This window comes from Mustelus asterias, chromosome 14 (assembly GCF_964213995.1).
Source record: "Mustelus asterias chromosome 14, sMusAst1.hap1.1, whole genome shotgun sequence".
Classification (NCBI taxonomy): domain Eukaryota; kingdom Metazoa; phylum Chordata; class Chondrichthyes; order Carcharhiniformes; family Triakidae; genus Mustelus; species Mustelus asterias.
The window spans coordinates 92,019,188-92,034,256 of NC_135814.1; the positions used below are offsets into that span (position 1 = coordinate 92,019,188).

The following is a 15,069-nucleotide window of genomic DNA, read 5'->3' on the forward strand; positions in this document are numbered from 1 at the left end:
AGGGACCCAGAGGAAACCCATGCAAACATGGGGAGAACATGCAATCTCCAGACAGTGACCCAAGGCCGGAATAGAACCTGGGTCCCAAGGGAGCTACATTCAAGGCCTTTTGTATTTGATAGATGGAGAGATGGGAGGGATGGAATTTTCCAGTCCTGCCTACCACGGGAATCGTAGTGGATGGGGGCAGGCCGTCCGTTGACCTCGGGCGGAAATTTCTGGCCTGCGTGCAAGCGCAGCCGGAAAGTTCCGTCCGGGAATGTCCGCTAAGACAATGGTCTCTCAAACATTCCTTTTGATCTATAATGGTTAGGACATTATCAGACTGGAAAGCATAGCCAATTTCCAAATACAGGATAAACATCCTTTGTTGAAGACGTCGTAGAGAGATAGTCATGTGATCTAGGCCTCTGGCTTATTAAACAGAGAACATTGCCTTGCTGGGTTGATTAGCTCAGTCTTCTGTTGATCATCTGACTGGCAGCTTCACGGAAAAGCAGTTTTGCCCAGGTTGAACACCTGACCCTAACTGTACTGACTCTGGACTTCTGTACCATCACCTACAAGGCTGATTCATATCTATTTACCTATCTCATGGTGTGAAGTCAACATCACCTGATCAGTTTTCAGCCCACTGTCTCCATAAAGGAATACCTCTTTGGACTTTGATCTGGATCCTGGAACCCAAGTGAGCCAATATTTATCTTCTCCATGGTCTTCATACTGTAAATCTTTCTTTTCTCTTTCCCTCTCTTTATGCCTGGGAGTGGAAGTGACATTGTGACCCCCTTCCGCATTTTGCGTGTGGGCAAATAAGCCAAGCCTTTGAGTTTGCCATGGGATTAGTGCTAGAAAATTGGTCTACACAAAAACTGAGGGGTTGCGGAAATATGTCACTGCTTATAAAGTGGGAAGCAAATCAAAACACCTTTCTGTCTACGAATGGGTAGTGAGGAGAAATCAGTCTTGTTTAAATTAACCTCCACCCTCTCCAATGTACGTAACACAAGCAAAATATAATTGGCTGAGGGGGCCCAGTCAGGGGGCCATCACCTTGTTCATCCAACCACACTCTTTGTGATGGTTCTTATGCCATGCTTGATGAAGTAAGCTTGGGAGAGAATCCCCTTACTCCTCATCCCCCTTCCCAACAGAATATGAGATACAAACATGGCAGTACACTTAAATAATCCAAACAAATTCAAGAGTACAATTGGCTCAAGGCCACATTTGGTTCCGAGACAAATACATTCCTGGAAACATCCTCCATCGCTGTATCCATGGCACGTCCACCTAAGAGGGGTATTATAATTATCAACACGGGCCGCAAGAAAACCTTCTTTCTGGTGTACATACGTGGGCATTTCTTGACGCAGAACGCTCCATATGTATATTTGGCATTGGGATTAGGTTCCACTTGGAATGTTATAGTGTTGTAAAAGAACGGCAAGGGACACTGAATAACACAGGCTCCACTGTCATTGAAGTTGGTGCAGGCCTGTAAGATAAAGAGAGTTGTGGTTACAAAAAATAAATGCAGCTATTTCAATCTATCATCTAAAGATGATAATATGCTGTTCTTATTGTTTGATACAGAGTGCCATAACAAGGCAGAATCACAGATATTACAGCCAGGAAAGAGGCCTTTCAGCCCCTTTTGGCATGCTGCTGCTAGGCCTCGAACCGGAGCTGTCCAATCTAATCCTATTTCTTGTCTTGCACCACTAACCCCTGATATTCTTCCTTTTCATATTTTTCCATGAAATTATGATATAATTTTGGTGTTGCATCACCAATGTCAAAGTGAGAACTTCTTCTCAACAATCCTGTGCGAGGTGGATTTGGGCCCACTTGAGCCAATTCCTAGTGAGTATCGGGACAAAACCACTCCGAGTTCATCTACTCAAAGTGGCAAAATGTAACACTGATAACTTGAGCAAGTCGTTGTTGGAGCAGAAATTTTATTCTGTACCCAGCCCACACTCTACCTGATCCAAGAATGTTCAAGGGGCAGTTTACAGAGGGCTTTATTCTGTAGCTAACCTGTGCTGTACTCATCCTCGGAACGATTAATAACACACGAGAGAGGAAATTATTGTCTGGATGTGCCTCATTCTGTGCCATCCAATGTTTCGATGTTTCTGTGATAATGCTGTGCTTTTGCTGATTGATAGGTAGGCCAATAAAATTTCCTTCTTTTTTAAACAACCCTTTACCGCTAATATTACTTATTACTACTACCTTGTTCTGGTGAACCAATGTATAGTTAGCCATTATCACCAGTATTACCTTATTATCTTGTTCTAATGGCCATGTTGCATGTTACCTTTTATCCTATCAATACCTTCATAAAATCCCTACAGTGCAGAAGAGGTCTTTTGGCCTATCGAGTGTTCATTGACTCTCTGACAGAGTATTTTACCCATACCCTCTTCCCCGGCTTATCCTTGTAATCCCATAAATTTACCATGGATAATCCCTTCTAACCTACACATCTTCGGACACTAACCTGCACAACTTTGGGCTGTGGGAGGAAACTGAAGCACCCGGAGGAAACTCATGCAGGCACAGGGAGAACATGCAATCTCCACACCGTCCCAACGCCGGAACTGAACCTGGGTCCCTGGCGCTGTGAGGCAGCAGAGTTAATCACTGTGCCACTGCACCGCTCCTATTTGCTACTGTGAACTAACTAGGCAAGGTCTATGTTTCTCTTTATTAAGTAGTGCTATATGTCAAAACAACATAGCCAAAGAAAACATTCTCTAACCTAAGGTATCTCTGTCAGGAGACTTTTAGTGTAAACTTCTAAAAGTACATTATCGAGCATTACACACCAGACAATCAGTCATTAAAAGTTAGCTTAAAGACAACTATTGCTTCACTAGGAAGTTATTGGGCAGGGAAATTCTGACAATGCCACTACTGTTATGGCTTCAGGCAAAAAGCCTGTACTACAGCAGACATCACAAATCTTTTAGTGCCTTTCATAAAACGTTAGATGGACTATGGATGTAGATCGTGAATTTATTGCAATAGAAACAACCCAGATGAAAATGAACCCTTCTCTATTTAATTACCACATTAAAGCACAAAGAGGCACTGCATCACGATGCGATGCTACAAGCTCTTTAAAGCAAATGCACATTTCCTTGTCTCAGATTATTTATCAATTCCTCATCTAACGCAGTAAAGCTCATGTCTGGAGTTGTGACAGTTTTAAGAAACATTTATAAGAATGCTTGTACTTTTATTGTTGTTGACACAGAGACCCAAAGGCAATGGTTCAGTGATACTGTAATGGACTTGAAATAGATCAATGTTACTGTGACGAACTTGAATTGGATCAATGTTACTATAATGAGTTTGAATTGGGTCAGTGTTACTGTAATGGATTTGAATTGGGTCAGTGTTACTGTAATGAGTTTTAATTGGGTCAGTGTTACTGTAATGGATTTGAATTTGGTCAGTGTTACTGTAATGAGTTTGAATTGGGTCAGTGTTACTGTAATGGATTTGAATTGGTCAGTGTTACTGTAATGAGTTTGAATTGAGTCAGTATTACTGTAATGGATTTGAATTGGATCAGTGTTACCGTAATGGATTTGAATTGGACCAGTGTTACTGTAATGAGTTTGAATTGGGTCAGTGTTACTGCAGTGGATTTGAATTGGGTCAGTGTTACTGTAATGAGTTTGAATTGGGTCAGTGCTACTGTAATGGATTTGAATTGAGTCAGTGTTACTGTAATGGATTTGAATTGGGTCAGTGTTACTGTAATGGATTTTAATTTGGTCTGTGTTACTGTAATGGATTTGAATTGGGTCAGTGTTACTGTAATGAGTTTGAACTGGCTCAGTGTTACTGTAATGAGTTTGAATTGTGTCAGTGTTACTGTAATGGATTTGAATTGGGTCAGTATTACTGTAATGAGTTTGAATTGTGTCAGTGTTACTGTAATGGATTTGACTTGGGTCAGTGTTACTGTAATGAGTTTGAATTGGGTCAGTGTTACTGTAATGGATTATAATTTGGTCAGTGTTACTCTAATGAGTTTGAATTGGGTCAGTATTACTGTAGTGGATTTGAATTGGATCAGTGTTACTGTAATGGATTTGAATTGAGTCAGTGTTACTGTAATGGATTTGAATTGGGTCAGTGTTACTGTAATGAGTTTGAACTGGGTCAGTGTTACTGTAATGAGTTTGAATTGTGTCAGTGTTACTGTAATGGATTTGAATTGGGTCAGTATTACTGTAATGAGTTTGAATTGGGTCAGTGTTACTGTAATGGATTTGAATTGGATCAGTGTTACTGTAATGGATTTGAATTGGACCAGTGTTACTGTAATGAGTTTGAACTGGGTCAGTGTTACTGTAATGAGTTTGAATTGTGTCAGTGTTACTGTAATGGATTTGAATTGGTCAGTGTTACTGTAATGAGTTTGAATTGGGTCAGTGTTACTGTAATGGATTATAATTTGGTCAGTGTTACTCTAATGAGTTTGAATTGGGTCAGTATTACTGTAGTGGATTTGAATTGGATCAGTGTTACTGTAATGGATTTGAATTGAGTCAGTGTTACTGTAATGGATTTGAATTGGGTCAGTGTTACTGTAATGAGTTTGAACTGGGTCAGTGTTACTGTAATGAGTTTGAATTGTGTCAGTGTTACTGTAATGGATTTGAATTGGGTCAGTATTACTGTAATGGATTTGAATTGGATCAGTGTTACTGTAATGGATTTGAATTGAGTCAGTGTTACTGTAATGGATTTGAATTGGGTCAGTGTTACTGTAATGAGTTTGAACTGGGTCAGTGTTACTGTAATGAGTTTGAATTGTGTCAGTGTTACTGTAATGGATTTGAATTGGTCAGTGTTACTGTAATGAGTTTGAATTGAGTCAGTATTACTGTAATGGATTTGAATTGGATCAGTGTTACTGTAATGGATTTGAATTGGACCAGTGTTACTGTAATGAGTTTGAATTGGGTCAGTGTTACTGTAATGAGTTTGAATTGGGTCAGTGTTACTGCAGTGGATTTGAATTGGGTCAGTGTTACTGTAATGGATTTGAATTGGGTCAGTGTTACTATAATAGATTTGAATTGGGTCAGTGTTACTGTAATGGATTTGAATTGGGTCAGTGTTACTGTAATGAGTTTGAATTGGATCAGTGTTACTGTAATAGATTGGGTCAGCATTACTGTAATGGATTTGAATTGGGTCAGTGTTACTGTAGCAAATTTCAATTGAGTCAGTGTTGCTGTAATGAATTTGACTGGGTCAGAATTACTGTAATGAACTTGAATTCGGTCAGTGTTACGTAATGAATTTGAATTCAGTCAATGTTGCTGTAGCGAATTTGAACTGGGTCTGTGTTACTGTAATGAATCTGAATTGGCACAGTGTTACTATGAGGGATTTGAATTGAGTCGATGTTGCTGTAATGAATTTGAATTGTGTCAGTGTTATTGTAATAGACTGGAAATGGGTCAGTGTTGCTGTAATGAATTTGATTGGGTCATAGTTGAATTCAGTTGATGTCGCTGTAATGAATCTGAAACTGGTTAATGATACTGTAATAAATTTGAAGTTGTTCCATGTTACTTGCAGTCACATACAAAGCAATCGGTGTCCTTTGGCCCCGAGCAGCCGCCCGCACATTCCCGATGGCAGCAGTCGCTAACAAATGGGCTGAAGCATCGCTCGTCACACTGCTGTGCGCACACCGTCTTCGTGACTGCAAAGAAAACAGCGCATGTAACTCCAAAGTGGAGGCACATCATTGTTGTCCTTCCCTTTCAAGAGAAGAACTGTCCAACAGTTTGAGATCCATTTTATGCTGTTAAATTATAGGCACACTTTGCACAAGCAAATTACTCAGGGAATAATTCCACCATACACAAAGACATTTTTGTCAAGTATGTTTTAGTGAGAGAGAAACTAATATTTTCAATTAATGTTTACCTCACTTAGTTAATGTACAAACTGGCAAAATAGTTTCTCTTCAAACTCTTTCTCATGAGTAAGAGTTGAACATTAAGATCGAACCATGACTGAAAGTGATGATGGAGCTTTCAGGAGAGTGACTCCTGCTCCTGTACCGTGTCTAAACATATTCATCACGTGTGCATGCCTTCAAACAACTGTTGATTTGGTTGTTTGGACCCAAATCCACAGCACAAGCACAATTTGTTTACCTCTAAGTAAAGCCATACCTTGGAAATAGTTCACAATTCATATGTCTGATCTTTGAGAGATAAGCATTCTGACGAAAGAGAGCTTGTGTGAAGGGGATTGGCAGGGAAAAGTGGATGAAACTCTTTGGGTCCTCAAATGTAGTTTTGCAGTAAATAAGTTATACCATGCACCTACAGATGGTTCAAATATTTAGCATAGTGAATATGCCAGTCTAATCTGAGATCTGTGTACACCTCTGTCTCGATGCAAAGTCCAATCATGTAAGTAAAATGACAAAATGGCAAACAGTATACTCATATATTATATATATATATTTAATATACTGAGACCCAGTATACCTTCATGTCAAAACATCCTAACAGGATTAGGCAACTAACTGAATGCTGCTGATTGACAGTTTGATATTATGGAAGAAGCAGTTAGTTCAAGTTCACTTACAGTAAATGGCCAGCTCGCCTAGAAATTGCCATGTTCAATATTGATTCAGGGACTCTCTAATCTAAAGGAAGAGGAGAATCTTCTGCTTCTCTGAGTTGTGAGCCTGACCTGGGACCTGACTTTATACTTTTCAGAAAAGCACTGTAATCCTGAGACTGAGATGGAGTGGAAGCTGCTAAAAGCATTATTAAGAGGATCGCTGTGAGGATGCAGGCAGAGATTGGGCACTTTAGTTCTATCAGTTACCACTGATCCATACTGTGTATCCTTCTCTTTTGTGCCACCGGTAATGGAGGATTAATACTCCAATTTTCATTATAATGGGCAGTAATTTCACTATTACAGACATCTTCTTCCATTCACTTAATACAGAGAGTGAACTGAGATATTGGTATTTTTTCATTCTGTAAACTGAGCTTCACTCTATTCAGTTTTTACAAAGTTTGTGTGCATAAGCTTGCATGTATATGCATGTGTGCATGTGTGAAAATCTTGCTAATCTGCTCGAGAGCCAGACATTTCTTTCGCGATTTCTTTCTGTGATGATTCATCAGAGGGTGGCAAGGTGGTCTACACTGTTGGCTCACAATCACCAGGCAAGACTGTTCTCTTCCTGTTGGGGAGCACTTCAGCGGTCACGGGCATTCGGCCTCTGATATTCGGGTAAGCGTTCTCCAAGGCGGCCTTCACAACTCACGACGGCGCAGAGTCGCTGAGCAGAAACTGATAGCCAAGTTCCGCACACATGAGGACGGCCTCAACCGGGATATTGGGTTCATGTCACACTATTTGTAACCCCCACAGTTGCCTGGACCTGCAGAGTTTCACTGGCTGTCCTGTCTGGAGCCAATACACATCTTTTTAGCCTGTCTTGATGCTCTCTCCACGCACATTGTTTGTATCTTAAAGACTTGATTAGTTGTAAGTATTTGCATTCCAACCATTATTCATGTAAATTGAGTTTGTGTCTTTATATGCCCTGTTTGTGAACAGAATTCCCACTCACCTGAAGAAGGGGCTTGGGGCTCCGAAAGCTTGTGTGGCTTTTGCTACCAAATAAACCTATTGGACTTTAACCTGGTGTTGTTAAACTTCTTACTGAGAGACTAGAAGTCAGGAATAGTTTGCTAAGTGTTTGGTGTGAAATGTAAGTCAGTGGTGGTGTAAGATTTAACCCAATCATTTCTCAATAAAGATAACCAGAAAGGGTGGCGGCCAGGGCGAAGTCAAACGCATCGCTCTCCCCCGGAAGGGGATTGACTCATCCACAGCGTGCATCGTGGCCTTTGCGATGTCCGCTTTGATACAGTTGAAGGCCAAGCGGGCCTCTCCCGACAGTTCCAGTAGGGGGCGCATGCGGTCAGGATCGGGGCCGATGACCCCGTTCTCCACTACATACCCCAGGATGGCGAGGCGGTGAGTGCGGAAGACACACTTATCCTTATTGTAGGTCAGGTTAAGGAGAGCGGCCATGTGAAGGAATTTATTGAGGTTTGCGTTGTGGTCCTGCTGATCATGGCCGCTGATGGTGGCGTTATCCAGGTACGGGAAGGTGGCCTGCAGCCCGTTCTGGTCCACCATTCGGTCCATCTCACGCTGGAAAACCGAGATCCCATTGGTGACGCCAAAGGGGACCCTAAGGAAGTGATAGAGGTGGCCATCCGCCTTGAAAGCAGTATATTTGCGGTCCTCCGGGCGGATGGGGAGCTGGTGGTAAGCCGATTTAAGGTCAATAATGGAGAACACCCGGTATTGCGCAATCTGATTGGCCATGTCGGATATGCGCGGAAGGGAATACGCGTCCAGCTGCGTGTACCAATTGATAGTCTGACTGTAATCGATGACCATACGGTGTTTCTCCCCAGTTTTGACCACCACCACTTGTGCCCTCCAGGGGCTAGTACTAGCCTCAATGATCCCTTCCTTCAGGGGAGCCGCTGGACCTCGGACCTAATGAAGGTCCTGTCCCCCGCACTGTACCATCTGCTCTTGGTGGCAATAGGCTTACACTCGGGGGTGAGGTGTTCGAATAGTGAGGGAGGAGTGACTTGAAGGGTCGAGAGGCTGCAAGTGGTGCGCGGTGGGCAGTCTAGGAACTGTGGGTTGCAGACGGAGAGCGGGGGAAGAGGCCCGTTATACTGCAACATGACACTCCTGAGATAGGTCAGGAAATCGAGCCCCAGGAGTACGGGAGCGCAGAGGTGTGGCAGCACCACGAGCTTGAAATTTTCATACTCGGTCCCCAGAACCATAAGGGTCACCACACAGTACCCGAGGACATCCGCCGAGCGAGACTTTGAGGCCAAGGAAATGGTTTATTTAACTGGCCGCACAGAAAGGGCGTAGCGGCTCACCGTATTGGGATGGATGAAACTCTCCGTACTCCCGCAGTCGAACAAACAATTTCCCACGTGGCCATTTACCTGGATGTCCATTATGGACCTGGCGAGTTGATCTGGACGGGATTGATCTAGCTGGACAGCTGCCACCGTGGATCCTGGAGGGTGGACGACCGCAGTTACTGGCGTCCAAAATGGTGGCTCCCTTGTCTCACACGCGGCCGATGGCGTCCAAAATGGCGGCTCCCTTGACTCACACGCGGCCAATCGTGTCCAAAATGGCGGCTCCCTTGACTCACACGCAGCCGATGGCGACCAAAATGGCAGCTCCCTTGACTCACATGCGGCCCGATGGCGTCTGAAATGGCGGCTCCCTCGGGTCGCACGCGGCCCTGTTTGGCTTCAAGGACGACTTTGCCCTGCAGATTTTAGCATAGTGGCCTTTCTTCCCGTACCCAGAGCAGAACACCTCCCAAGCCGGGCAGCGTCGTCGGGGGTGCTTCCCCAGGCCGCAAAAATAACACTTCGGACCTGCAGCAGCCGCAGCAGTTGAGTCGTTGGTGGGGCGTGGTGTGGCGTAAGTCTGCGGCCCTCTGAGATACTGGGTGGCAGCAGCCATGATGCCCACGATGCAACCGCGTGGTCGGGTGCGTAAGCCTCGAGGCTACGGGAGGCCACATCTAAAGATTCAGCGAGCGCCACTGTTTTTGGTCGGTCTAGCCCACCTTGCTCCAGCAGTCGCTGCTGAATGTAGTTGGAGAGAGTAGGGCCTCTTAAGGATCAACAAGGTCATCTACGTGCAGATCCACAAGAGATGGGTGAGATCCTAAATGAATATTTCTCATCAGTATTTACTGTTGTGAAAAGCATGGATCTTAGAGAACTTGGGGAAATAAATAGTGATGTCTTGAGGAGTGTACATATTACAGAGAAGGAGGTGTTGGAAGTCTTAAAGCGCATCAAGGTAGATAAATCCCCGGGACCTGATGAAGTGTATCCCAGGACATTGTGGGCGGCTAGGGAGGAAATTGCGGGTCCCCTAGCAGAGATATTTGAATCATCGATAGTCACAGGTGAGGTGCCTGAAGATTGGAGGGTGGCAAATGTTGTGCCTTTGATTAAAAAGGGCTGCAGGGAAAATCCTGGGAACTACAGGCCGGTGAGCCTCACATCTGTGGTGGGTAAATTGTTGGAAGGTATTTTGAGAGACAGGATCTAAAGGCATTTAGAGACGCAAGGACTGATTAGGAACAGTCAACATGGCTTTGTGAGTGGAAAATCATGTCTCACACATTTGAATGAGTTTTTGAATGAGGGGTAACCAAGAAGGTAGATGAGGGCAGTGGGGATCTTGATCAATTGGGCCAGTGGGTTGACCAATGGCAGATGGAGTTTAATTTAGATAAATGTGAGGTGAAGCATTTTGGTAGACTGAACCAGGGCAGGACTTACTCAGTTAATGGTAGGGCGTTGGGGAGAGTTACAGAACAAAGAGATCTCGGGGTACAGGTTCATAGCTCCTTGAAAGTGGAGTTACAGGTGGACAGAGTGGTGAAGAAGGCATTCAGCATGCTTGGTTTCATTGGTCAGAACACTGAATACAGGAGTTGGGATGTCTTGTTGAAGTTGTACAAGACATTGGTAAGGCCACACTTGGAATACTGTGTACAATTCTGATCACCCTGTTATCAAAAGGATATTATTAAACTAGAAAGACTGCAGAAGAGATTTATTAGGATGCTACCAGGACCTAATGGTTTGAGTTATAAGGAGAGGCTGGATAGACTGGGACTTTTTTCTTTGGAGCGTAGAAGACTGAGGGGTGATCTTATAGAGGTCTATAAAATAATGAGGGGCATAGATCAGCTAGATAGTCAATATCTTTTCCCAAAGGGAGGGGAGTCTAAAGTGAGAGGGCATAGGTTTAAAATGAGAAGGGAGAGATACAAAAGGGTCCAGAGGAGCAATTTTTTCACACTGAGGGTCATGAGTGTCTGGAACAAGCTGCCAGAGGTAATAGTAGAGGTGGGTACAATTTTGTCTTTTAAAAAGCGTTTAGACAGTTACATGGGTAAGATGGATATCGAGGGATATGGGCCAAATGCGGGCAATTGGGACTAGCTTAGGGGTTTAAAAAAACAGGGCGGCATGGACAAATTGGGACGAAGGGCCTGTTTCCATGCTGTAAACCTCTATGACTCTATTTAAATTGTCCACATTGTTTTGGCAGCCTTTTTGCTTACACCTAGCTTTGTATCATCAACAAACTTAGATGCCTTACTCAGTCTCTTTGTCTAAGTCATTAATGTAGATTACAAATAGCTGAGGCACCAGCACTGATTCTTGTGGTGCTCCATCAGTTACAGCCTACTTTCTGCTTCCTATCAATCAACCAAGCCTTCATCCATGCTGATATATTAACCCCAACTAATCCCTTATCTTGTAAATTAACTTTATGTGTGGTATCTCCTCAAAAGCTTGTTGAAAATCTAAGTATACTCCATCTATCGGTTCCCCTTTACTTACCCTACTAGCTCAAAATACACTTAAATTTGCACGTGTGCATTTAGATGTATGCCGACAATATAGATAAGTATCAGATAGTGAATTTTGGTAGGAAGAATAAGAAGGTAATAAATTATTTGGTAAGTAAAAGGGTAAAGAATAAAAGGATATACATTCCACGCAAGGTAACCGATCAGAAACCAGTCAAAGTACCAGGTTTCATCTCCAGCAAGTTGGAATTGTGAACTCATTTGGAGTACTGCGCACAGTTCTGGTCACCATATTATAAAAAAGGATACAGAAACACTGGATAAGGTGCAAAAATTATTTCCTATTCAACATAACAAGGACTGGTGAAACAATATCTGTATATAGTCTTATTTGAAAATAAGACTATATACAGATAAAGTTAACTAGGAGGCTATATATAGTACATTTGACTCCTATTGCTGCTGCTTGTAAAATGACTACAAGTCACGGACCAATGTATCACATCCTGAGAGACTGACTACGTTAGGATTGTTTTCACTGGAGTTCAGGTGAATGAGGGGGGATCTCATAGAGACTTATAAAATTCTAACAGGGCTAGGCAGGGTAGATGCAGGGAGGATGTTATAGTTAGAAACAGTACAGTACAGAAAGAGGCCATTCGGCCCATCGAGTCTGCACCGACCACAATCCCACCCAGGCCCTACCCCCATATATTTTACCCACTAACCCCTCTAACCTACACATCTCAGGACACGAAGGGGCAATTTTAGCATGGCCAATCAACCTATCCCGCACATCTTTGGACTGTGGAAGAAAACCGGAGCACCCGGAGGAAATCCACGCAGACATGAGGAGAATGTGCAAACTCCACACAGACAGTGACCCAAACCGGGAATCGGTTCCCTATGGTGAGGGAGTCCAGAACCAGGGGTCACAGTCTGAAGATTCGGGGTAGACCATTTAGGACGGAGATGAGGAGAGATTTCTTCACCCAAAGAGTGGTGAGCCTGTGGAATTCATTACCACTTGAAGTAGTTGATGCCAAAACATTGAATGTATTCAAGAGGCGGCTAGATATAGCACTTGGGGTGAATGAGATCGAAGGTTATGGGGAGAAAGCAGGATTAGGTTATTGAGTTGGACGATCAGCCATGATTGTAATGAATGGCGGAGCAGGCTCGAAGGCCAAATGGCCTCCTCCTGCTCCTATCTTCTATGGCGATGTCTTCTATGTCTGTCATGTTAATAGTGAGTAACAGCAGTTTAAAACAAGCTCCCTTAAAGATACTTGTAACTCACATCATAACTTTCCTTTTTTTTCGAGCTAAAACTTTATTTTTAAAGAAGCAAACTATTTACAAAATGTCAAAGAAAATAATAGAGTGGCTGAATAAACCATTATACAAGAGCAATACATTTACAAGTCTCTGAAAAGTATTGGGAATTTGCTTATCCAAGCAGACTTAGTTAAGTTGATCTGTGCTAGAAGCTGCTATACATTGTCAACATGCTGGTGAGGGTTGCTTTGTTTGTGTTGTGTCTCAGACCGTGTTCTGCTTGCAATAGGATTATTCAGTGTTCCTGGTTGGATTATTGTTCTGATTTGGCATCTGTTTTGTTGCGCTCTAATGCCATTTGTTGTTTGTGATACAATTTTGGTTCTGGGAATATGCTGACAATTTCTGCTGGATTCCATGTGCCATCAATTGGATAGTTGTACTTGAACTTCCTGTTCTATGTTCAGGTTGGGTAGTTCATTACCCGCATGTCACTCATGGGCATCTTTTAGTTCCCTGTTTTTCAAGTAATGCATCAGGTGCTTCCAGGAATATGGGCGAGTAATGATTGGGGAGTTTGTCCACATTTGTTTGACGAGGTTTGAACATTCGGAATGAGTGTCCATATTTGGTTCCAATTGTCCCTATCGACCTGTTTGCCCTTGATCTGCACTGCAATTCCGATGGTGCTCCTTGTGGTCTGTGCTTCTCGTCATGGTCTTCATGTTGCCATGGGGTGGCATAGTAGCACAGAGGTTAGCAATGCTGCCTCACTGCTCCAGGGACCTAGATTCGATTCCTGGCTTGGGTCATTGCCTGTGTGGAGTTTGCACGTTCTCCCCGTGTCTGCGTGGGTTTCCTCCGGATGCCCGAGCCTGGGCCCTCTGAAGGCACAGATCCTGTGATATGCACTGTGCCTCTCTTCCAGGCCTTGCCGGCAGGCCAAGTAATCAGTGAGAGTGGTGCAGTCCCATTCATACACCCATAAATTGCCCAGCCTTTCATGATAACTGCAAGGCATGTGACATCAGAGCACTCTGGAAGCACCAGTGCATAAAGCAAAGGCCCGAACAAGCGGTTCAACATCATGAGAATCCACAACCAAAAGCTGGAGAAATGCAACATTCCAACCAAGGGTCAGTACCAAACAATGTCAAGGCAAGAGCTGCAAAATGTCCAGCCAAGCTACACGGTCAAATCATGAGGATGACCGGACCATAGCCACACGAAATGAGTAGACATTCAGCAAGGTGAACATCAAATAATGTATTTACACAATAGTGACCAACAGAGGCCTTTGCCACATCCTGGTTCTATGCCCCAGAGATGCCGAGTTAGCATGACCTATTTGCAAACCTGGTTACCATGCAGATGCAAATACCCTTCCACTTCATTCACTTGAAATGTGTGTAGCCACAGGAGTGGCAAGTGAAGATTCAACCAAGCAGTGCCAAGCTCACCGTGTACAACAGCTCAGAGATTCCATTCCTGGAATCCATTATACTCAAATGTCACTCCAAAAACTCACCCTGGTCACCCTAGATATTTTACATTGTGGACATCACAAGTCCAGTGATTGCAGACCTATGGTGTGCAAGGACCCATCTTTGGTCACCATCCATAGAAATAATAGAAACCCTACAGTGCAGAAGGAGGCCCTTTGGCCCATTGAGCGTGTACAGACAACAATCCCATGCAGGCCCTATTCCCGTAGTCCCACATATTTACCTCACTAATCCCTCTAACCTATGCATCCCGGGACACTAAGGGGCAATTTAGCATGATCAATGCACCTAACCCGCACATCTTTGGACTGTGAGAGGAAACCCACGCAGACACGGGGAGAACGTGCAACCTCCTCTCTCAAGTGGCTGCCTCACACCTCAATGTGCTCCCACACAGGTGGTGATGGACTTCCGCTCTGAGACAAGTTCCAGCACTTGAAATCCTATTGCTCTGGAGCAAGAGCCTGAGTCCGTGTGGCTGTTGGTTTGACAGCCAGCGTGCATTCAGGGTGATGTTATCCATTCTTGGCTGCACCTTACCCTTCTGCATGGCTGCGATCCATGAAAGGATTACAGGAGTCAAGATGGCAAAATAGGCACAGGAAATCGGGAGAAGGACGGTTACAGGAACAGTAAGGCCCATAGCAGCTGCAGAGTTCGATGGGGCCAAGAGGAAGCACGTCTTGCCATCTTCATAATTGTTCCAAAGTCCTCCTCAGCGATATTAATATCCAAATCTCCTGGGCCTGGGGTGAGTGAGGCTGTGAAAGACCATAGCAGGGCAGACTAGTAGGATATAGTAAAGATCAG

General features: G+C 43.9%; 1 protein-coding gene across 5 annotated transcripts in view; it reads right to left on the reverse strand.

Moving 5' to 3' along the window:
• The window catches only part of LOC144503876 (receptor tyrosine-protein kinase erbB-4-like), a 1,146,325-nt gene that overhangs the window by 431,827 nt on the left and 699,429 nt on the right, over positions 1-15,069 (reverse strand). For all 5 annotated transcript variants that reach the window (XM_078228891.1, XM_078228890.1, XM_078228889.1 and 2 more), the window contains exons 6-7: positions 5,625-5,743; positions 1,357-1,498 (exon numbers count right to left, since the gene is read on the reverse strand). In XM_078228891.1, the coding sequence (XP_078085017.1) occupies positions 1,357-1,498; positions 5,625-5,743 (261 nt within the window). The remainder of the gene's footprint in view (positions 1-1,356; positions 1,499-5,624; positions 5,744-15,069) is intronic.